Here is a 23,131-nt window from a genome sequence, read left to right as displayed (position 1 = left end):
TTATATTGTTTTATCATGGCTTTTATTAATGTATTGTTTTACTTGTTAGCCACCTTGGTGGGATTTTATTTTAAAAGGCCGGATATAAATAATTGTAATAAATAAATCACGAGGCTCATGTTTCTCCTTATATTTTTTTTAATTAGCATTCCCGATCCCCTCTGGTTACAGAAACTGCCAGGCAGAGCACAACCCCAACAGGAGTAAACCCCAGGCATGGTAGTGAAATCACAAGATTGAAATGGGGGAGGATTTTTTTGTTGTTGCTGGGAATTTGAGATCTCCTACCCCTTCAAAGAAAGGAAAAACTGGGGGCAGGGAGGGAAAAAAAGTAGGTGCATAGGAGGGAGGGAAAGGAGGAGGAAAAATGCAAGAGGGAAGAGGTTTTTTTTTTTTCAGCCACAGCCACTTCAAAGAATGCCCAGGGCAGAGCAGCAGGGACAGGGGAAAGAATTGTGATTATAAGGGAAGAAAGTTAAAAGGATGGGAGAGCAGTATTCCAGAAAAAAGGAAGAGAAAAAAAAACAAACTTGCCCCTTTCCTGAGGCAAAAGGCTCCTTAACATAAAATCAACAACAAACAACAACGAAAAAGTGCAGGTCCCTTCAGGGGCACATGCCCCCAGGCGGCAGCGGGTGGAGGCAGGCCTCACATGCTGCCATAGACGCTCTCATCGCTGTAGGCAATGTAAAGGAAGAAATCCTCCTCGTGATGTTCCTGCAAGGGGCCAGGGGAAGCAAAGAAGAGGATGCTGTAAGTTTAGGAACACATCTGCAAGGAGCCAAGCACCGAGCTGGGTAGGGGGCTGAGGGCAGGCTATGCGTGTGGGGTGGCTCCCAGGTGGAATCCCTGGCGGCCCCGCAATCCCAGGTGGCAGAGCTGGCTGGGAAAGGGCCAGCCCAGATCTCAGGGAGCTACTGCTGCCCATCAGGAGTAGAGGAGTTGGGCGAGATGGATCAATGGGCTCACCAGGTAAACGGTCCGATGTCGCTACCGTGATGCTGTTCCAAGCCACTCACCCCTGCCCCCGTTGCATACAGCAGGGGCGCGAAACCTCAGGCATGGGATCCCAACACGGCCCTCTGGGGTTCACCAGATGCCCAGGCCCTCCCCTGCCGCTGACCACTGATCGTTTGCCCGTTTCCCAGATTTTGTACAGTTTTTTTCCCTCATTTTAAAAGGGTGAGATGCCTCCCCTTAGATACTGGCAGTAAGAGCTTCAAACTAAAACATGCTGGTATTTTTTGTATTTTGGCCCCACCTGTTTGCCTTTGGCCCTGCCCACCACTGAAATGGGACGCCCCCCCATCCCCAACCGAGCTTCTCTGAAATGGAATTTGGCCCTCAGGCTGAAAGAGGTCCCCCACCTCTGCCATACAGAATCCCATCAATATATTCACTGAGCACCGAGGGCTCAAAATCTTGATTTCACCAGGGTGACGCTGTTGCGGCAAATGGTGGTGTGTAGGTTTTTTTGGATACTACTGCTGATTCAGCTTTTGTTTGGGGGTTTTAGCCACTTGTTCCAAGACAATATGTTTTTAGATTTTCAGATTCTCCTGCTATCATTTCAGTCTGTTATATCTTTGTTTTTCAACTGAAGGTGTTGTTTTCACGGCTGTTTTAAAAGCTGTTACAAGCTGCCTTGAATGCAGTTTCTAAGGAGAAAGGCAGGATACGCAGTTTTTAATCAACCCGCACAGGAGGCACCACACAGACCCACCTGGTAGAGCTGCCCCATGGTGGCACTGGTCGGAGGGATGACATTGTTCACGAAGAAGAAGAGCGCGTCCTCGGCTCGAAGGTGGATCCTTTTCCGGATCAGGAAGTAGAACTGCCCAACTGAGGAAGAGAAGGGGGCGGGTCTATTAGTCAAAGGGGCGGAGGAAAGTGATGAATCTTCAAACAAGATTGTGGCATTGATTCCATTCCAAATGAGTTGCATCAACTCTGAATTTCACCAGGCACCGCAAATGTACGTCTCCAGTGCAAGCCTCCCTGAAATGAACGGGGCTTGCCCAGACAATATCTGGGAGGATGACGGCCCAGAGGATAGACCTCATCCAAACGTCCACTTGTGCAGCTGACCAACACACACATGCACAGCCTGCACCCCCTTCTCAAAGGGCGAATGAGGAAATGACCCTCTGCTTCAGCCAGTTGCCCCAATCCTTGTACTCCCCACCCCCAGCCATACCACCTAGCTGGACACATACCTGTGAGGTCTGAGGGGACAAGGTATTTCTTCTTGTCCAGATCACCTATCCGAGCCTTGGGCGCTTTTTCCACAATGACCTGTAGAGTTGCAGAGAGACATTAGAGCATCGGCAAAGGGTACGCAGGAAGGGTTCAAGCAGCAGCAGCAGTAAAACCCTTCTTAATTATAGGAATGGTTGAGCAACAGAACGAGCTGTTCGAGGATGCAGTGGGATCAACTTTCTGGAGGCGCTTTTGCTGGTGACAAGTTGATGCAGGAAGTCCTGTTGTGGCAGAGCTGAGGCAACATGACTCACAAAAGGCCTTCTGAGGATGGGGAACTAGCATGTGGTAGGACTGAGCCCCAGAACCTGTTTCCGAAGTAGGTCTCTGCTTTAGGACACACAAACCTATGAGGCAGAGGCATTCTCCTCGATTCCAGGAAACCCTGAGCTAAGGCCCCCTCAGGCAAAAGGGGGGGGGAATTCCAAGCAGAACCTCTATTAAACAGCAGCCTTCCCCAACCATGGCTGGCTGGGGGATGCTGGGAGTTGTAGTCCAACACATCTGGAGGGCACCAGGTTGGTAAAGGTTGGAGGTACAGCAATCTTACTCTCCCATAGCTGCTGGGAGCTCTCCCAAGGATTGGCACGTGTAGCCAGCATGATCAGCAGGTCTACCAAGGGCTTTTGCCTGGCAATGTCCTATGCTTGGTTTACTGTAAAGACCACAACAAGAGCAAACAGACTGATGGAGGTATGGGCCTGGGGATGTTAACTTCAGAACTCCTCCCAGCAGGGTGGAGAAAGACAAGTTAACAGTATGAGTGCACAGAGAAGGATGTGAGGAGTTCCCAGAGGTGATTAAAAGTACAAGATTCATCAGACCAAACACATTTCCTCTCAAGCCAACTGCCAGGAATTTCTTTCTTCTTCTTCTTCTTCAAAACACTGCCACCTTTTCCCCTAGCTGAGCTGCTGTGCTTTTAACAGATGTTGGACAAACAGGAATAGAACAGGTGCATCTTTTCCTAGCAATGCATCCCCACACTGGGTGAAGCGTCACCAGTCAAATCCCATGTTAGCCCTGCAGCTCTTCAAGGGATTGGATCCCTGGACAGGAAAAGTTGGAGACCTTGATGCCAAGTTTGATCACTCACTCACCTCTTCCCCAGAGAAGCACTTTTGACTGGGCAAGGAGACTTTCATATAACAACACAGCAAAGGAAGCCTGGGAAAGAGTCCAGGGTCTCCATAGCCTTTATATGAGACCAAGGTTGCTACGACTGCTCTTGAGACACACTCAAGTGCACAAATGGGCCAGTTTTGTTTTTTAGCTCAGGCTCAAAGGGAAGTCAGAGGCTCAAGCATTCAGATATTTAAACATAAAAAACATGAGGGGGTGTTATCTGGGAGGAGGTGCATGGGACAAAAGTACAATGCCTCAGAGGAGTGAAGGAGTTGTGACCACATGGCGACCTGGGAATTAAAAAAAGCTGGGAGCATCCCAGAGCTATTATTTTTTGACATAAGCTGAAAAGGATGTTACTCTCCCCCCAGCAAGGTCCCTTTGCCTTTACCAGGTTGCTCAACAGACAGACAGAAACTCGGTGAGTGTTTCTCAATGCACATACTTGCAGTAATGGAAAAAACTTCACTTTCACTTCTAGAAATCCACTGCGTAAATGTTTAGAAGGTAATATTATACTGAGCAGGCCAATAGTATGTCTGTGTGCCAGTGGCAAGGTTGTTTCCCGCTATTACCATAGCCCCTCAGGGAGAGAGAAAGAGGGAGAGGAGTAATGAAGCAATAAAATCACAAATCTTCCCAGGACACCTCCGGACATGTCGCTCTTATTTACTTTCAAACCCCACCTTTTTCCTTAAAGCCTTCAACACAACCCTGTTGCCCCGAGATCCTACTGGAACTAGCCCATGTACTGGTAACTAAATTAACTGCGTATCCCCCCCGCCGCCGGTAGGGATTTGCTTCCGACTAAACAGCAATAGGATGCCACTGCATGGCCACAATCCTAGCCGGGAGTCACTGAACACAGGGGCGAGAATCACACCCGCGAATCGGGCTCGAGACAGAGTTGCACCAGCCCTGTTCTGGCTACAAGGCCAGCCCCTGCCACGTCCGGGGAAGTCCACGCTCAGGCCTCTCTCGCTTGTCTGCCCCACTGTTTGCCTGGGCACTTGCACTCCAGCTGGACTACGCGGCCCGTAAGCCCCTGGCCACACCGAGGAAAGGCGCCCCCGAACCGGCTCGCACAGCTCCCACCTCCCCTACAGATCGCGCGCGCGGCGAGGGCGCATGCTCTCCGGGGCGGGGGTCAACGGAATATACGGGGGGCTTTCACATGCCGGGGGCGTCGAGCTAAGGATGCGCCTTCCGGGGGCGCTGAGCCCGACACCTGCCGCGGGGGCGCTCCCACGCGCGGCCGCGGGAAGAGGCATCGGGGGGCGCGGATGTGAGGAAGTCGAGGCGGCGGAGGAATACGAGGGGGGCGCGGCGGCGGCGAGGGGGCCCAGGGCCTGGAGGCCAGGCCAGGCCAGGCGCCGCAGGGCCCCCGGCGGGCGGGCGCGCGGGCCGGGCCTCCCCCTCTCCGGCGGAAGGGCGCGCCGGCGCCGGGGGACTCACGGGGACGCGGTCCGGGTACTTCTTGCGGATCTTCTCGCCCTCGGAGCGGCGCTTCTCGAAGGGGTGCTCCTCCTTGTACACGAACTTCATGGCGGCGGCGGCGGGCGGCGGTCTGCCGGGGCGCAGCGACGGGGCGGGCCGCTCCACAACACCCGACGCGCACTCCGCGCACGCGCACTCCCGCCGCGCGCGCAGGGATACTCGGCGCGGCGCGCTGCGGCTCGCCGCGGCGCCCCTCGGGCCGCGGCCGCCGCTCCCGCCGGCCAGCGGGCGCGCTTCTCGCGCGGGCTGCGCGCTCGAGGCGCCGCAACAGCCCTCCCTACGCTGCTTGCGCAGCCCGAGGCCTCCACTCCGCCCTCCCCGCGAGCCGGCGCGAAGGCGGCGGGAGGCCCGGCCAGGAACGGAGGATGACGTCGGCTGCGCAACGGGGGCAGCCGCCCGGCCCCGCTCGCCCCTGAGCCCTCGCCGCCGAGAGCCGGCTCAGCCCGCCCCGCCGCAGAAATCCCTGGCATCAAGCCGCTATTCCCTCAGAGCATTACGGCGAGGGGGATTCACGGAGCGTCCCGCGCTGCGCCACTTGCGCAGCGACGCCAAAACAAAGTAGTGCGGGGATCGCCCCGCCCCCGGCCGAGAGGCGCGCCGAGGTGGGCGAGGCGGCGCCGCAGAGAGGAGGCGGCCGAGGACTTCGGCCAAGAAACGGACCGGGCCGCGGAAGGATCGGGCGGACAAGCGAGTCATGTGATTGACGTCAGGGGAGAGGAATGATCACGTGCGCTCACACCCCCCCCGCTCAAGTAGACCCGGCAGCAAGGAGGGGCCGGTCATGTGAGGAAGGGCGGGGTCACGGGCGGGGCGAGGGAGCTCCCCAGCTGTTTTGAGCTGGGAGCTGCAGGCCAAGAGCAGCTTTCTAGGTCAGCTCTCTAGCTAGTGGACTACAGCTCCCACCACCCCCAGCCAGCATGGCCCTTGGCCATGCTGGCTGGGGATGATGGGGGCTGTAGTCTAATGCGTGGCAGGGGGCACTGTGTTAGGGGACAGCTCCCTCTCAGGGCAGAACAAAGCAAGCCAGGAAGGGGGCAGCTGGGATCAGCAGGAATTGGATGCTCTGCCTGCTTTTCAGGAGAAGCCTGTCCTCTTAACAGGCGCACAAGCCCTCCAAGTAAAACAGACAGAACAGCAGCAGGAAATGCCAGCCCCTTTCCCGCCAAGCAGAGGTGCTGCCCCAGGAGAAGGCCAAAGCCAGCCTCCTACCCCTAGCACATCCCCTCCCCTGCGAAACTCAACAAGACAGACAATATTTGAGGGAGGTAGGCAGAAGCTAAATGGTCAGAAAGGAAAAACAGACACTTTCCTTCATGAACTGCAGCCTCATAGGATGTGCCACAGAGGAGTAAGAAAGGGGGGGGGCAGTGAAGCAAGCTGACATGCAGATGTGTGGGAAGAGGGTGGCAGAACTTCACTAGTATCGCTGGCAGGATGGCTGCAAATAGAATGACCATGCATCCAAAGAAAAGGATACCAGCACTGGGATAACAGTTAATACCTTGGCCAGCCCTATTTATAATGGGGGGAAGGGGAGACATGGGAGTGACAGGGTCCTGCAAAGGAAGAATGCAACTCCAGGTACTCACAGTCAGCCTAACACTCCCACCACCCGAGAAGCACATGTACTTCCACCAAAATGCACAGCCGCATGGTTCCTTGCATGCTTTCTTCTCCCCACCCTGAACAAGTCTTCAAGAAGGCTCAGATCTTACCCAGGGGTGGGCAACTTGTGGCCCTGCTGATGTTTTGGCCTACAACTAAGTCCTAGCATCAAGTTGGCTATGTTGCCTAGGACTGATGGGAGGTGCAGGCCAAACCACCTGGAGGGCAACAAGTTGCCCACCCTTCTCTTACAGTTAAGCTATTCATTGCATTCCAATCCATCCACAGCCCAGGGGAAGCTGCTCCAAGCTGAGCCATTAACTGAGGAACAAAGGCCGGCCGGTCCGCCAACCAAACAGGAGCACCAGAGAGGTTTGAAGGCATCTCTCCTAGTTCCAGGTCTCATTTCCTAGCTGCAGAGGGGCGACACGTTGGCAGTGGCATGCGTTACCCCATATTTGAGCTTGGCTTTGTATGCCAATACTGTTACAGGCACAGTTTTATACAGCGCAACACTTCCTCTCTTCAGCCTCTAGGTACTCCAACCTCATTCCCAGGGAGGAACGCATCTACCCCCGTCTCTGGTAGTGTCATGAGGGTGGGAAGAGAAGAAATGTATCCTAGAACTGGAAAAGGAGGGCAACGCTCCCCAGGCCACGGAACTCAGGAGACGAGGCACACAGGCAGGAGCAGCTCCAGGTGCAGTGCAGTGGGAACTGCACTCCCCCACCCTCCCCCCTCTCCAGCTCCTGGAAACCAGTGCACTGTTTACTCCAATAAAGTGGGTAGTGGTGTCTCTGTACATGCCTGAATTGGGGGAGGGGGGAGGGGGAGACTTTTAGAGATCTTAAATCATTTGGCCAGCAGAATCAGCTAGCCACGCAAACCATCTATTTTACTCCCTTCCCCAGTGGCAGTAAGAAGTCCCAGGGGTCAGTTTAGGCATTCTTTCCCCCCCACCTCAATTCAAGGCTGTAGTATCCCATCTTTCAATCCCTCCCCATCCCAAAAGTGAAAGGAAAAAAGGAACAAGGGCAGCATGGAAGGGGACAAGCCTGCTTCCTCACAGAAAGGGCATGGTGGGAAGAGAAGATGCTTGAAAAATGAAGCCAGACCTACCAATCATCTAAAAGGGCCTTATTAGATGAAGGGGGGCTCTCTTTATCCAGAGTAAGGATAGCAGCAGGGCAAGGAGGAAATAAAAACAAAGAAAAATAAAAGCAGTAAAAGTTAGATCTTTGTACAGGGAGCTCGGTCTTTCCAATGAGAAACGCAGCCTCGTCTCAAGTGTCTGTCGCACTCCTCTGTGCGGCTGGCTTGTTTCACCCCCTTTCTTGTACATCTGCCCCCCAAGCAGTTGGCGCCATGCCAAGAGCGCCGGCCCTCCCGCATACTGCCCTGCTAAGTCACTAAGCCAGACTCCAGCCTGCCGGCGGATTTTCGGAAGACAGGTGGCTAGCTGGCGCAGGGCACGGCAGAGGCAACAGGGTGGCCACGGGCTCACACGAGGGGTGGCCGGCTCACTCCCAGCTCATCCCCTCCCGGCGGGCTGAGTCCGAACACATTCACCGGAGTCCAAGTGGCAAGGGCGGGGGGGTCACGATGGCGGGATAAGGCAGAGGTTGTGGGCCAAACCCTGAAGAAAGGAGGAGCCACTGTCACCAAAGGCGGTGCTGGTGCAGGTTGCGGCTCAGCACCGACCGGACGTCCGCTGTGAACCTGGAGAAAGGGGGGAATCGATTGAGAGCTGCCCACAGCCTTTGCCCTCCTCCCCTTCCCTGCCCCAGGCACCTCCCCATGCATCCAATTCTAGTGTGCTGAATGCTGCCTAGAAGCAATCCAACTCCTGGGCTCACAGCCTACACCACCGGGGACAAGACACACACACTCCCAGATCAACGCACACAAAGCCAGAGCCTTTCCCGCCGGAATTCATCATCTCCCCCTCCTCCGCTCCCTCAGTTCAGGGGGGGGGGGCGTTAGGAGCCCTGCCCCGCTACCCTTGGCTTTACCTCAAGGCATCGAGCATGGGGAGCAGGTTGAGAAGCGCTGTGTCGCTGGGATCGCTGAACCATGATTTGATGGGTATCGCATTATCTGCCAGACACAGACCAGGAGAGGCCACATTCACATCAAAAGTTACTGCAGTTTAACACCAAAGCCTACTAACGCTTACTTAGCCAGGGCTTCCATGACACCACTGCAGGCGGGGCGAGTAGGGGCTTCACGTGATTTGATGCTCTTAAGGCCAGGAACATTTTTACTGTGCTCCTCAGGCAAAAGGGCTCCCAGAGCAACTCATATAAGATCAATCCTGCCTGCAGGCATATAAGACATGACACAAAAGGAAAAACGGAGCAGGAGGGAGGAGGAAAAAAGCAAACTCAGGCACCAGTTCTTAAAGCTACAGAGTTCTTTGAACAACCAAGTAGGATGGAAACTCTCTGGGGAGAAGAGGAGCCAAAAGGGGCTGCTGATGGAGAGGTCCTGCATCCCGTCTCTCTTACTGTAGCCTGACAGTTCAGGGAGAGCAAAAAAAAAAATTCCACATACAGACCATTAGGTATGGCAAAGTGAAAGATCTCAGCCCTGCCTTCTTCCCAGCTTACTCATTTCCTAAGATGTGCAAAGAGTCATTTAATGGAGGTACATTCCCAACACATGAACCCTCCCCCAGCTGAAATCTAAAGTGGTATAGCCCACATGCCGGTTAGCCAGTAAGGTCCAGCAGCTCATGAGCTGCCACGTCACTGAGCACGTAGGGCCCGTGTACTCCTGGATTGCTGTTTCCAGAGGAGGGAGCTACAGCTCAGTGGCAGAGCCCCTACTCTGCACGCGAAAGGTCCGAGGGTCAGCCCCTGGCTTCTCCAGGAAGGAATGCCTGAAACCCTGGAGAGCCGCTGCTTCCAGTCAGTGTCGACAACACTAGGCTAGACAGACCAAGGCTCTGACTGTGTGAGGCAGCTTCCCATGTTCCTATGATCCACCCCAGCCCTTAGGACTGAATAGGTTTGGGGGGCAGTCAGGAAGGGGGGGGCAGTCAGGAAGGGTAGAATTATGACAGGGTGTTAAAAGGATGGAGGCAGCCTTCCCTAACATGGCTGGCTGGGGGATGCTGGGAGTTGCAGTCCAACACATCTGGAGGGGGCCAGGTTGGGGGAAGGCTGGTGTAAGGAGATTATGAGTTTGAACTCTGTTCTGACATGCATTCGTAGCCTGTGATACAAGCCCCCTCTCCCTGCCCCGGCCATTCTTTCAAAGGACACCTTGCCAATGTGAATGACAAGAGGGGCTCTGCCAGTTCCGTCCTTATTCACCTCAGCTGCCCAGTTTTGCTTGTGAACTAACCAAGGCTCAGGGCAAACGGGGGTGAGCAACTGCAGGGGGGGGGGAACAAGAGGTTCTGCCAAAGCTGCTCCTGTTGTGTGTGCTGGGGAGGAAACTGGTCAACCCTTCGCCCACGGGGAGGAGGAGCTCACCCTTCCATTCGCAGCTGAACCAGCCTCCTAGGGCTGTGGCAAGAATGAAGACGTGACAAAGCCAAGCACAAAGCAGGCAGCAGGGAGGGTGGGTGCGTGGGCTGCAACAATGCAGATCGCCGCTAAAGATGCAGGACCCTCAACTCTCAACAGACAGTTTGGAGCAGGGGAGGATGGGTTAGATGACCTACCTGGATGGCTCCTGTAGGCTCCTGGTGAATTGTCCAAGATGACTATGCTGGACAGGTCACTGTGAACAACTGAAAGATCTTTGATGTAACTGCCCAGCTCCAAAGTGCAATGCTAGACGGAGAAGGAGAAGAAAGCTTGTGAACAAGAAAACCACAATCCCCTCCCAAACTGGACCTTTCCCCTTGTGGCCCCATCCTTCTTCCTAGGGGGAAATCTCCTCAGAGGGCCTGGTGGGGGTGGGGGTGGTCATCCTCTGTGTTTGACACACAACTGAGTAGCAACATCAGCAAAGGTGCTGGAAGCGAGGGGCACCTGCCTGTGCAGCTTCGCCCACAAGCAGCACCAGACGCTGCTGAAGGAAAGGAACCACGTGGACCTTGTCCAGCAGCCAGCCAGAGAAAAGCCAAGGAAGCAAGGCCATCAGGGCCCACAGGAGCTGCCTTGTCCGTGGCCTGCCATAAATCAGAACAGCCCCTTCGCTTCCCTTTCCCTGGGCTGCCTCCCAACCCCCAGCCTGCAGAGAGAGCATGGCTGGAGACCCACTTGTCTGTAGTATCTCCTCTTCAGGATGCTCCTGTTGTTGTCTAGCTTGTCAGCCACAGCAGAGCCATAGATTTCCATGCTGGCTGTGAAGACTACGAGCTCATACCACTGGCTCACCTGGGGGTGGGGGGAGGGAGGGAAAGCAAGCAGATGGGAGAGGGGCAGTCAGTCCCTGGGCACACACAGACACACAGGCTTTGAATGCCCACACGGAAGACAAGTTCTGCAGTAACGTTACGGCTCAAATTAAACCCTGCCCATAATCCTTGCTCAGCTCCTGAGAAATACAATAAAAAATGTTAACCATCTCCCCATGAACTAGGCAACCAGCTCTTTAAGGTTTTAATCACATCTTTCAGTTCCCCCGCCCCAAAATAAACGGATTAGACTAAAGCGTTTACAGAGAAAGCTCTTAGTCTGGCAACCTATTATGCATGGGTCATTCCATGTACATACCCCCAAAGGGCTGGCAGGCAGGCTGAGTGTGCCAGGCAACCGTTATTACTACTACTGCTGCAAACAGGGCAACCTGCAGTGCATCCCCAACTCTTAACAGGCATTCTTGTGCTCAGGGCTCCATCCAGCCTGGAACAGGAGGCCTGTGAGGCTGCTTTGGGGCTCACAGGGGACACCTTTCCCCCTGCACGTGGCCACTGGCCATGCTGGCCGGGGATGATAAGAGCTGTAGTCCAACACATGTGGAGAGTGCCCAGGTTGGGGAAGGCTGCCTTAAGGTGTCTCAGGCTCTGGTCTGACCGCCAGACCCAAACCTGAACACTTTATGGGGCTATATAATGGGGACAGGAGGTTTCTGGCGACCGAAAAGGAAAAAGGTTGCCTTTTTCCTTTCTGCCCTTCTGAAAACTCCCCATATAGCACAGGAACAGGAAGCTCCTTACCTCACAATCTACAGGTACCCAGCCCAAATCCAGGATACTGTCAGTTGTCAGAGGTCAAGAGAAGCAAATTCCACTCCAGCTCAACTACACTGCCCACTCCTCTCAACATCCCATAGGTCCTTGCCCAGTTGTTGTTTTTTTAATTTCAAAAGCAATATATTTCTTTATACCTGGGGAATCCCCTGACTATGCGGAAGCCACGACATCAGCAGGCCCAGCGCATCCTGCACCAGGCAGAAGCCTTGCAACAGTCATCAGGGGAGCCGATGGAGGTACCACATGACAGTCCCCTTGCCTTGAGGTCAGAGAGGCTAGAGAAACAGCTGCCGGCATCGGCCAGGAGCTGGAGAAAGGGACTCACACTTGGCTCTGCCCACAGCTTTCAAGCAGAGGAGCAACAACTTCCTATGCATTACCAGAATAGCTCCAGGGGCCTGTTTCACCTTCTGAGGGGATCTGGGCTGGGGGGCACCGGCAACTGGGTAGTGTGGAAGGGGAGTGGGAGAAGAAGAGCAAAGGGGCCACTTTGCCTGAAGAGATAAAGCTGCCTTCCCCAACCTGGCGACCTCTGGATGGGTTGGGCTACAACTCCCATCATCCCCAGCCAGCATGGCCAGGGGACAGGGAAGGGCCAACATAAAGGCTCTAAGCAGGTTTAACGTGGAGGAGAGCAGGGCAGCCATCCAGGAGCTGTCTAGAGACTGGAGGCAAAGCCGGCTGATCCAGCTAGGCCAGGGCTGCTCGCCCTTGAATCGGGGAAGGGAAGTGCTGAGCAGGCTGGATTACATCCACCCCACACAGTTCCCTTCCCCAGAGGACAGGTGAGCGATGCACCCCAGGGTGTTTGCATCACCAGGAAGAGCACTGAAGGGAAGAGCATTGAACTCGTTCAGAAGAGATCTGGAGGCTGCTGGCTGATGCATATTCCAACCCACCGACCCCAGAGAACAGCACCAATACTTCTTCCCGAGTTGCACACACATACACATTTCCATCCCACACTCCAAGCCCCCTATCACTTCCACAGGACCCAGGTGGTTCTTCCCAGCACCCTCTGGTGAGCTTCTCCACAGGGAGAACACGGTGCGTGAGAATGAAGGACCCAAGGCAGCCCTACAAGGCGATGTGGCTGAGGAACCCCTGCTCCATGCGGGCCAGGGTGGCCATCCTTGTACAACCCACTCAGAATCAGTGACTGGAGGCATTCCCCACTCCCACCCCATCCCCAACACTCCCACTTGCTTCTTACCACTTCTAGAAAAAAGTCCACATGCGGCCTCTTATGTACAAAAAAGCGAACGGGATGCTTGTCTATGACAACCTGGAAAGAAAGGAAGGGTTGGCGTCAAAACCAGGCAGGAACCTTGGACTCCCTTGACGTTGCTCGCCTGCACCAGGACTTTAAGGCAAGCAAGCTCTCCTGTCTTGCCTGCAAGCCAGCTTTGCCAGAAGAAACGCAGCAAGGATGCCGGAGTGCCAGATGCGGGGAAGCACCATGGGCTGGGAATGTCCTTTTACATCAGGCCAAACAGATCTTCCCACTGGGGAGGGCTGGGAACTCCAGCAGCAAGAGACACCCCGCCCCCCAACACACACTCACACACCCCACTTTGATTTGGTTTTGGTGCAACTCACATACACATTCCCCATAAGAATCTACAGCAGCCTTCCCCAACCTGGGGCCCTCCAGATGTGCTAGACTGCGACTCCCATTATCCCCAGCAGTCCAACACATCCAGAGGGCCCCAGGTTGGGGAAGGCTGCTCCAGAGCCTTGAGAGCTGCCACTGCATTTTCACTTCTGCTCATGAATTGGTGGATGTGCCAGAGCGCTGCAGCCTAGCTCCTCCGTCCTGAAACAGAAGGCAGCTTGAATCCCAACCACTTCTGCAGGTTGCTATGGCAGCATCAGGGCTTCGCAGAAGCCCAGGAGCCGCATCCCAACACCAGGGCTGAGCCCTGAAAATGTGAAGCAGTACATGCAGATTGCCTCTCTCACTGCTGAGCAACAGCACCACCAGCAGTTCTGGGCAGGGGTTGCAGCCCAAGACTTGCAAACCCTCCCCCATCCTGCCAAGCCTATGTGCTGAAGCCACCCCCGCTCAAGCCCACAGCCTCTCACATGTGTCTCTAGGCCCCTTTTACAAAGCGTCTTCCTTGTCCAGAAGGATCTCACCTTAAGGATGAAGTCAGGGGGGGTGCCAGGCCTCACTGTGGGCCGTAGGACCCCATCATGGTGGGAGTGGATCAGCGTTTCATCCAGGTCTAGGACGAGGATCTTCCTCTTCACCTGATCTGCCAGGGGTGGGGGTGGGAAGGGAGAGAGAGAAGAGAAGGGAGGTGCAAGAAATGTCAGATACAGCCCAGAAATCCCACTGACTTGAGCCCTGAGCCTTACATCCCCTTCCCTAGGCCCTTCTACCGCTCTGGCACAACCCTGGGCACATCAACATCTGGAGGGGAAGAGACAGGCCCATTCCAGTAGGAACTATACTTACTGAGCCGTTCCCGTGAGACTTTGGAAAGGGGAAGAATATCGTAGCGCACCGTTTGATACTGGATCACCTGTCAGATGGAAGCATAAAAAACACACCAATGCAATCATGTTTATGAAGGGACACTGATACAGCACCCCTCTTCAGAGTCCCCAAGATAACATCTGCAAGCAGTGCATACACACACGGCAAGTTCCAGAGGGATAGCCATGTTGGGTCTGTTGCACAGAAATGTAACCAGGAGCCCAGTGGCTAAAACATTTTGAGTCTGGACTAAGATATTTATTGTGGCACAAGCTTTTGCAAGACAGAGCCCACAGACTAACAAGACTTAGTCTTTTACGGTGCCACCAGATTCTTGGTTATGTTTGGCACAAAGCTGCTATACATGCATATATGATCAAGGAGCAAAGCCACAAAACTGGTTAGTAACAAAGAGAAAGTGACATGTTACAGCACCCTATAACTCAACAGCACATCCTTTTAACACACTTCCCTTTCACAGTATTGGTGGGAAGATGGAGGGAGGAAAACACACAAATTGATTCAGACACCACAGAAAGGAGGGGCGCTAGATTTCACATTTCCCAACCAAGGCAATTCCCCTGATCTTGCGGAGTCACATCACTGCTTCGAAAGCAGAAGGCGGACATATTCTGACAAAGTCAGAGAATGATTTTATGGGGCTTCTCTCACAGGAGAGCAGAGCTCAAGGAACTAGGGCCTTCAGGGTCCTATCAAAGCCCAGAGTTCAAGCCACCAAACTGTGGACCGCACACATCTGGATAGGAGATGCATGCCTCCAGGGTCAAAAGAGCAAGATATCTAGAGAGGTTTGAGCCAACCAGAACCTTCCATCGTTCGAGGCCCAGCTGAGAGAGGGAGGCGATGCAAGCACCGCTACCAGCCGCTGAGATTCCAGCATGCCCAGAATGCTTTCAGATGTGCCATCCTTGCAGGCCGTGGTTTTAGATGCATTTATTTTTTTAAAGAAAAAAATGTGCTTTCCTCTGGCATTTAGACATTTTAATTTTTTCCCTGCCTAGTTCCAAGGAAACAGCTATACTTTCAGTCCTTATCAAATCCAACCACTTGCTCATTCCTGCTACAGGAAAAGGGTGACTCTGCGCAGCTTGGAAAAGAGAAGATGGACTTCTCTTGTGCAGAACTTTATGGGCTGAGCAGCACCCTCAACCCAGCCTATACCTCAGGCTGTGCATTTTCCACACTTCTGTGGAGATGACGTACAGCAAGCAGCGAGCCTTGCACCAGGGTAAACCTCGCCATATAGAGAACCTCACTTCAGGAAATGTCACACACTTCTAAGCTCTCATGTTGGTGGAGAAAAAGCTGTGACGCCTCTCTACGCCTTCCCCAAACTGGTGCCCCCCATCAGATAAGTTGGACTACAACTCCCACCATCATGCCCAGCCTTCCCACTTGGGAAGGGCTCTTGGGGGAGCCTGCAGGGGGGAATGGGGCTCGGAGTGCCACCCTAGTCTCACGGCCAGTAGCTAAGCCTTAGGAGAGGGATTTAAAACCTTTGGGATGGGGAAAGAAACATGCAAAAGCCGAGAAGCCCACCGAACAAGTGGCGCTTGGCAGGGTGCAGGGGCTATGGCCACCTGGGACCCATGAAGGGCTGGACTGAGGCCCCAGGCAGACTGGATTTGGTACATGGGCCTGAGGTTTGGCACCTCTACTATATACAAAGAATCACAACAGGCATAACCTACTCTGATCACAGTGCACGGCTATTCTGCAGGCGCTCTGCGCTTTTGGTTCACTGCGGGCTTCTTCCTGGAATTGCCTCCGGGTGGTTTTGGTCCACGCGGGCAAATGTGGTCCAAGCGGTAGTCAGATGTTACATGACTGCTGCAAAAACCACCACTAGTTCATTCCAGGATCCCAAATGACACTGCAAAGAGGAAGCTGCTTTATGCCAGGTCGGGCCAGTGGTTCATCTCAGTACTGCCTACTCTGGCTGGCAGCTGAAATTCACTTTCCCAGCTGTAACTTGAGATGCTGCCCAGGTTTGAATCTGGGACCTTCTGTGTGCAAAGCACAGGCTCTACCACGGAGCTACAGTTCTACAGTTCTGGGGCTTACCACGACGCCTTCCGTTCCCTGCTGTGTGTGGTGAGCTGCCTACACATGGTCCTTTTCCTGAAGCACACAGTTCACCCCACCTCAGTTGCCCAGAGCAAGGAGCAGAGGGCACAGCCCCTAGATCACCTGGTCACATAGTTATTTATTTTATAACCTGCCTTTCTGGCAAAGGCACCTTACCAGTAAAATCCAGATTAAAAGCAATGAAAACACAACATGTTTAACTCTTGCTAAAATGGATGAAAGAAGCATTAGAAAGTGGAGTCATTTTCTCAAGTTATCATGGGAGTAACACACAAGTGTCTGAGAAGGCCCTGCGTGACTGTAGGCACGACTGCAGGAGTTTCAAACCAAGAATGCAGAGAGCCCTCCGCATGTCCTCACATTGCCTATTGAGGAACATCTTGTTAGACGAGCTGGGGGTGGGGGGGAGGCATGGCTCAGTGGCAGAAACACATGCCAGGGAAGGTCCCTGAACCTGCCAAGTGTTCTCCAGTTTAAAGAGTCTCGGATTAACAGAGCAGGGCAGAGACCAGGCAGGTCAGCTGCCAGCCAGAGTTGACAGCATTGGGCTGGATAGCCAACGGGGCCATCCAGTGCACAGAGGCTCCTTCTCTTGCACTCCCTTGAGTCTATTTTTGCCTTCCACCTGGTGCTTTTCCACAAAAGGCTGTGCTCCCCCTTCACAAGGGCATCAGGATGGGCACGAACCCAATGGGCGGTCTCTCCTTCACACACACAACAGCTGCCCCTCAAATGCCCTCAACAGGCATCTGCCAGTCCCATGCCTACGGCCAACACCCCTGCACCCCACATGGTCCTCTTCCAAAATTAGCCAGCCCAGCCTCTTGAGATTGGGAAGCCAGCCAGAGGCCAGGAGGCCTTGGTCCAAGCACAAAATGACAACGCTCAAGCCCGTTAGGGGAAGGAGAGGGGAGAGAGAGGGGATTAGAAGCCCAGCAAGGACACAGCGCAGCCTGGGGCGGGAGCACAGGGTCCAACAGCCTCCTGGGCCAAACATGCGAAACATGGGGGCAGTTCTGCCCTCATCTCACCCCTCTAGAAGAGTAGGGAGAGGACACATGGGGCCATGGGGACCTGAGCAGTTCCTTCAGAACCGACTCTGCCTATGCTTCGACTCCCACCTTCTTCGCACACAAAGGAAGAAGAGAGTTACAGAGAGACGGGAGCAGAAGCAACAGACCCCTTCCCCCGGAAGCACTTCTTGAAGTGCGCCTGGCGCGGAACGGCCCATTCCACTCTTGCCCAGGGGGCTTCTGACAAGTACAGAGAGGCCTTCCTCCTCCCTATCAAGCAGAGCAGAAGGGATTTCTGGGACATGCTCCTGCATCAACACAGACTGCGGTCCACTGGAGGGTGGGGGCGAAGTGGGAAATGCAACTCCAGCCTCGCTGAATTCACTTGTGTGCATATCAACACACAAGTGAACTGAACTGCAGCATGCCCTGCTGCCCAGAATAATCCCCACAGAAAGACCCAATGCTGTTCCCACGAGAGCGCCTAGGAAACTGGAGGCTTCCCCCCCACCCCCAGATGGCTGTGGCCACAAAGTGCGACCGTCACTTTCATTTTGACAGAGGAAATCTCTGGACCTTATTGACAACAGCAATTAAAAACAACAACCCTGCATGCATGTGGATATTTTCAGTAGAGGCTGAGAAACCACAGCTGGAGAAAAGACACCCTTGTGAGTGGGCATGTGGCTTCTGCATCCCCCAACTCCCCCCGTCTCACACAGCATTCGGTTTGATGTTCAACAGATCATGCCAACCCAGGACCAGCAAGGAGCCTCCTCACCAGCTCAACCTGGGGAGACCCCTGCCGGACTCCTGTTTTCCCCTGCAGCACAGCAGCTGGGCTCACTCGCCATGTCCAGCACTGTTGCTCTGTTGGCATCCTCTCCCCGTTTGTGGTAGACCAGGACTGGATTGTCCGAGTCAACAGATGGAACTGTCTTTGGAGGGGGCCTCTAGGTTGCTTCCAGGTCTTCAAGAGCCCATTAAGGCCTCCCCAGACCCCTTTAGTCCCTGTCAGGTGGCACCCAGCACAAGTCACCCTAGGCCTTAACACACCTGCACCCTGCTCTAACAGCACATAGAGGGAGGAACCCCAGGCACCCACTCCCTTGCTCAGGCTCCTAGAAACACAGTGTTTGAACTACAGACATTAATTCATAGCAGACACATTGCATTATTTATTGTGTGCCTGAAGTGACTGGTGAAAAGAACAGAGTAGAACAGTTTGAAGCTGCGCCCTAGTAATTCCAAGTATTTTGCCTACCCTGACGCTCCCCACTTCCCAGAAGTGTCTGGTGCATGTCAGGGGATCCAACACCCCATTGCCCTGTCCCCAAGAAGAAGGAATGACCTGCTGTATAAGCAGCTGTTCCCAGGGAAGGCAGTGGTGAACCTCGCATGCCCAACCATTGCCTGCTTTATTCCACAGAGCTTGCCTTTCCATTAGTAAGAAGCCTTGCCTTACTCCAGAGCAGCCTTCCCCCACCTAGTGCCCTTCAGTTTTGGACCAAAACTCCCATCACAGCTGGCTGGGGTGATGGAAGTTGCAATCCAACACATCTGGAGAGCACCAGGTGGGGGAAGGCTGGTCAAGACCATCCCTTGGGGAGGGAAGCATTGCCCCCAAGGAGGCACCCAGGTGGATCAGGTGCAGTCTTGGTCTCCCTTGCCTAGCCAAGGGAGAAAGCAATCCACATTCCCCCTTCGGCCGTGCAGCTGAGCGAGGCAGGCCAGCCCCCTTGGCCTGCTCAAGATGCCTCAACACAAAGTGGGCCTGGGCCATGGGGCTTGGCAAGCAACTACCTCCAGCATCCTCAGGGAGAGGGCAGTTGCAATGGCCTTCAGCCCCTCAGATTTTGCAGTCCTCCCCTTCTAAGCAAGAACTAGGAACTTAAAAGGAACCAAGCAACTGTTGCTTGCATAGCTTCCTCCAAAATACCCAGCTGTCACTAGTTTCAGGGTGAAGATGCTGCAGCATGACCCCTCTACCTGGAAGGAAAGACAGCAAGTGGGAGACACACATGGACACATGTCCTGATCACCACAGCATCCACTTTCTGCACTTGCACACATATGCAGCAAGGATGCTGCATCTCTGCTACCCTACAGCTATTTCAACTGCAAGCATTCAAAGTGCTCCTACAATCCCAGCCCCCCACCCCCAGCAGCTGTCCCAGGACCAGGAGGGAGACCTAAGGCTTCAAGACAGCTTCCCATCATATTTATTTATTAATTACATTTTTATACCACCCAATAGCTGAAGCCCTCTGGACAGTTCACAACAATTAAAACCATAAAACAAAAGATGCTAAGATACAGTATAAAAGTTTAAAACTACAGTATAAAAATAAAAGAATGAAATAGAACCTAGCAGCAGTGCAAAGATTTAAAATACAACAGGCTATGTCCTCAGCTAATTTGCACCACCAATCTGAAACCAACATCCACAGAACCTGCCACAGGGCTAGAAATGACCAAATATGCCACCTGGTTAAACACATGCCATATACAAAATAATACAGAAATTCAAGGATAAAAAAGCAGCTTGTTGGCTCAGCCAGGCGTCAAGGAGCTGCTGTCACCTTAAATCTCATTTGAGTGAATGATCTGTACCTGCTCCATTTTCATGTGACACCTCAGGCTGGGGCTAGCAAAGAGGGTTGCCCTCTGTGGAGGCCCATCTGCTTCTGGCTGCTCTTTCCACTAGTCCTAATTCATATGTAGGGAGAAAACTGGGCATAAACCAACCTTCCAGAGGGTTTACTGGGGGAGGGGGAGAGAGAACGAAGTAGCAATCCTTGCAGATTGGTTGTTAGGACAGCTGAGAAAAACAGCTTTAAGTCTGATGAAGATGTGAGCTGATAGGGTAAGAAACCTCAGGGCACCAGTCAGAATTCAAAATACACTAACTGGTCGAAGTGAGTTTTACATAAAATTTGTAAAAGAATTTCAACAGGTCTCATATTTTGTTTTAATGCAGCTCCATCTGAGTTATACTATCGCTTCCTTCTCTCCCAGGCTAACTGGATTCAAGGGACAGGAGGAATGCACCCCAGTGATTTCCTGGATTGAATCAAGCTTACTAGAAACTCCTTCTGCCACAAGCAAAAGGTCACTTGCACACTGCCATTCACTATCTCTTGTGAGACTTTATCAACACACCATCTCCTGCAGGGACCATGAGATGTTACAGGCACTTGAACCTTCAGACAGGAAGTGGTGTGTATTTCCTCAACAGAATGGGGCTCAGTTTTTACAGCACCCAGATTATTTGCCATTCTACCTGCCATGTGCGAACCACCTTCAGGCATCCCCAGCTAGAGGAGAGGACTGAACCAAGACCCTGAACCAAACCCAGAGTGAGGATCCCAGCATCTACACTTTAACCTCACCCGAAGAAAACAGAAACTGAACTCAACAGGACTGTCAAGATTGTTGCATCTGCTTTCGGGAACCTTCACTTAATATAGAAGCTTATGCCTGGCCACCATTTCCTGCCTCTGAAATTCCTTTAATGTTCAAGGCCAGTGATTTACCCAGATCATTGATTGGTCCATTAGCAGCACATACCAGCTACCTGTTCTAACCTTGCTCTGCATAAGCCACAATAGCTACCTATTAAATAAGATATACCAGGAGTTCAGCACAGCTTGCCGACAAAGGTCCATCTAATCAAAGCTATGGTTTTCCCAGTAGCAACATATGGCTGTGAGAGCTGGACTATAAGGAAGGCTGAGCGCCGAAGAATTGATGCTTTCAAACTGTGGTGCTGGAGAAGACTCTTACGAGTCCCCTGGACTGCAAGGAGGTCAAATCGGTCCATCCTAAAGGAAATCAACCCTGACTGCTCATTGGAAGGACAGATACTGAAGCTGAAGCTCAAATATTTTGGCCACCTAATGCGAAGAGAAAACTCTCTGGAAAAGACCCTGATGCTGGGAAAGACTGAAGGCAAAAGGAGAAGGGGACGGCAGAGGATGAGATGGCTAGATAGCATCACTGATGCAATGAATATGGACTTGAGCATGCTTCGGGAGAGAGCGCAGGACAGGAAGGCCTGGTGTGCTCTGGTCCATGGGGTCACGAAGAGTCGGACATGACTGAACGACTGAACAACAACAACAACAAACTGGAGATGGTTAATACATTTTCACTCACTGTGGATTCCCATTACCAGATCTATTCCTTTCTTATTAAAGCCCTTCCTACAACTTACACATTGTAATTCATTTATGTGGTGCCATCAATGACAGTTTACAAAGGAGACCAACCCTGCCTCAGGTGCTTACAACCTAAAAGTCACCATGTTGACACACAGGAACAGGGATGGGGGCAGTGAATGGAGAGAGAGAAAGATAGGAAGAAGGTGGGTTTTATTTCAGCTACACAGACTTAGGCTTGGTTAGTGAGGTATGGTGACCAAGGAGTTGTATCAAAGACTTTATAGAAAAGGGGGTGGGGGATGAAGGAGAAATCTGAAGAAAGAAAAAAAGAAAGACAGGTAGCCTCACACAGGTATGCTGGGAAAAAAATTCTGGCACCAGTTTTTTCTCATGTTCTCCTATTCCAATGACCCCCATTACCCAGCACAAGGGCTCCAGACTCTCGGCCCTTTCACATGATTATGGTTCTCATGTCCTGCAATCACAGCTCAGAGCACCACCCTGCCTCACCCATGCCTAGATTCTCACCTAATTCTGTCTCTGCATATACACACGCAGGCTAGCCTGCCATGCTACGGGGGCCTTTGCCCTCTTTTTCCTTCTCCACCTAGCTGCACACCTCCCTCCGCTCCTTTCAATGAGCTTGCTTCTTACTGAGGTGGACTTCCACCCCCCATCCGTCACATTCCTCAGGTTGCCCACAGGTCCTTCATGCTAGTCACCACCCATGGCACCCCCTTACATCTAACTCTTTCTTCTGAGCTTTTGGTGTGAAGCAGCTACCTTCACCAATGCCATCCCAGGAAAAATTAATACAAATTACACCCGACCTTTCTCTATGGAGCTGGAGCGTCAGTGGGGAGAAAGACATACACGGGTGGCTCCCTCTACCACCCCCTCTCTCATATTATCCTCACCAACCCCGCTGTGTGAGAGAGCACGAGTGGCCCGGGGCAGACACCCTTCCTGACTAGTGGGAGTAGGGGGAAGAAAGAGATGTGATGCGATGAACCAAGGAAGGATCGCCTCAGCCCAAGTCCGAGAGTTTCACCGCTACACCAGATCCGCCTCTGTCTTCAGCACCCCATTTAAAAAAAAATATTAAAAAGGCAGAAGCTGGCTGACTGGCTGCCTCAAAGGAAAAGCTCACTCTGCACGTCCTCAGAGGCTCTCTGCCCTTGTAGCGCAGGGAGGCAGAGGAGCCCTCTCGCACCCCCCACACCTCCCAGGCTTATCCCCCATCACAGTCACCCCCCATCCACCCCGCTGCACCTCCCCTCCCCCGCCGGGTCGGTACTCACGGTGCGGGCCTGCCGGCGCAGAAGATACAGCACGAAGCCCCAGAGCTTGGCGGCAAAGGCGAGGAAGGCCCGGAGGCCGAGCAGGCACTGCGAGCGCATCATCCCGCCGGCGGGGCCCGCCGCGCCCCCGGCCCGGCCCAGCTCCGCCAGCTTCCAGCGGGGAACGACGGACGGACGGATGAAGGAAAGAGGGGGAGGGGAGGAGGAGGACGCGGGGCCGGGCGGGCAAGGGGCCGCCGCCCTCCGGCTCAACCCGTGCCCGCGGGCTCCGCCATCTTAGCTCGCCGCGACGGCCGCTGTCGGTCGCTACCGGCTTGGGGGGAAGCGCTCCCCCCTCCCCCGCCGACTCTGGCCTCTTCTTCGGTCCACTTCCGGGGCAACCGACTGAGCGCCAGCGACTACTTCCGGAGCATGGGGGCGCGTCCAAT

General features: G+C 53.5%; 2 protein-coding genes across 3 annotated transcripts; both read right to left on the bottom strand.

Annotated features, from left to right (window-relative positions):
* Positions 1-120: 120 nt before the first annotated feature.
* On the bottom strand, positions 121-5,019 carry GABARAP (GABA type A receptor-associated protein). Its single transcript, XM_084806730.1, has 4 exons — positions 4,840-5,019; positions 2,217-2,295; positions 1,724-1,842; positions 121-717 (listed from the first exon to the last, which is right to left on the bottom strand). Exons 1-4 carry the CDS (start codon positions 4,927-4,929, stop codon positions 649-651), a joined length of 357 nt encoding a protein of 118 aa, XP_084662856.1. The 5' UTR covers positions 4,930-5,019; the 3' UTR covers positions 121-648.
* A 2,449-nt stretch (positions 5,020-7,468) lies between these two features.
* CTDNEP1 (CTD nuclear envelope phosphatase 1) lies at positions 7,469-23,076 on the bottom strand. 2 transcript variants are annotated; one of them, XM_084806724.1, is made up of 8 exons: positions 22,704-23,076; positions 14,097-14,163; positions 13,775-13,893; positions 12,849-12,920; positions 10,701-10,817; positions 10,157-10,268; positions 8,499-8,583; positions 7,469-8,205 (listed from the first exon to the last, which is right to left on the bottom strand). In XM_084806724.1, the coding sequence occupies exons 1-8, from the start codon at positions 22,803-22,805 to the stop codon at positions 8,145-8,147; spliced, it is 735 nt and encodes a 244-aa protein (XP_084662850.1). In that variant the 5' UTR covers positions 22,806-23,076; the 3' UTR covers positions 7,469-8,144. The 2 variants fall into 2 exon arrangements, with proteins under 2 accessions (XP_084662850.1, XP_084662849.1); XM_084806723.1 differs by lacking the exons at positions 7,469-8,205; positions 8,499-8,583 and having other exon boundaries at positions 9,895-10,268.
* Between the last annotated feature and the right edge of the window lie 55 nt (positions 23,077-23,131).

The sequence above is a fragment of the Heloderma suspectum genome, chromosome 6, assembly GCF_057233095.1.
Source record: "Heloderma suspectum isolate Gila_16-S chromosome 6, 16-S_ref, whole genome shotgun sequence".
NCBI classification, from domain to species: Eukaryota; Metazoa; Chordata; class Lepidosauria; order Squamata; family Helodermatidae; genus Heloderma; species Heloderma suspectum.
Note: the sequence above shows the minus strand (reverse complement) of the source record. Positions and strands in the feature narration are given on the sequence as shown.

Bases quoted from the DNA above. Each gene is read 5' to 3' on its own strand.
- CTDNEP1 (XM_084806723.1), bottom strand. From the start codon at position 22,805: ATGATGCGCTCGCAGTGCCTGCTCGGCCTCCGGGCCTTCCTCGCCTTT. The intron at 14,164-22,703 runs GTGAGTACCGAC...TCCATCTGACAG, and splicing joins TGCGCCGGCAGGCCCGCACC to GTGATCCAGTATCAAACGGT. The intron at 13,894-14,096 runs GTAAGTATAGTT...CACCCCTGGCAG, and splicing joins AGTCTCACGGGAACGGCTCA to ATCAGGTGAAGAGGAAGATC.
- GABARAP (XM_084806730.1), bottom strand. From the start codon at position 4,929: ATGAAGTTCGTGTACAAGGAGGAGCACCCCTTCGAGAAGCGCCGCTCC. The intron at 2,296-4,839 runs GTGAGTCCCCCG...GCAACTCTACAG, and splicing joins AGTACCCGGACCGCGTCCCC to GTCATTGTGGAAAAAGCGCC. The intron at 1,843-2,216 runs GTATGTGTCCAG...TCTCTTCCTCAG, and splicing joins TGTCCCCTCAGACCTCACAG to TTGGGCAGTTCTACTTCCTG.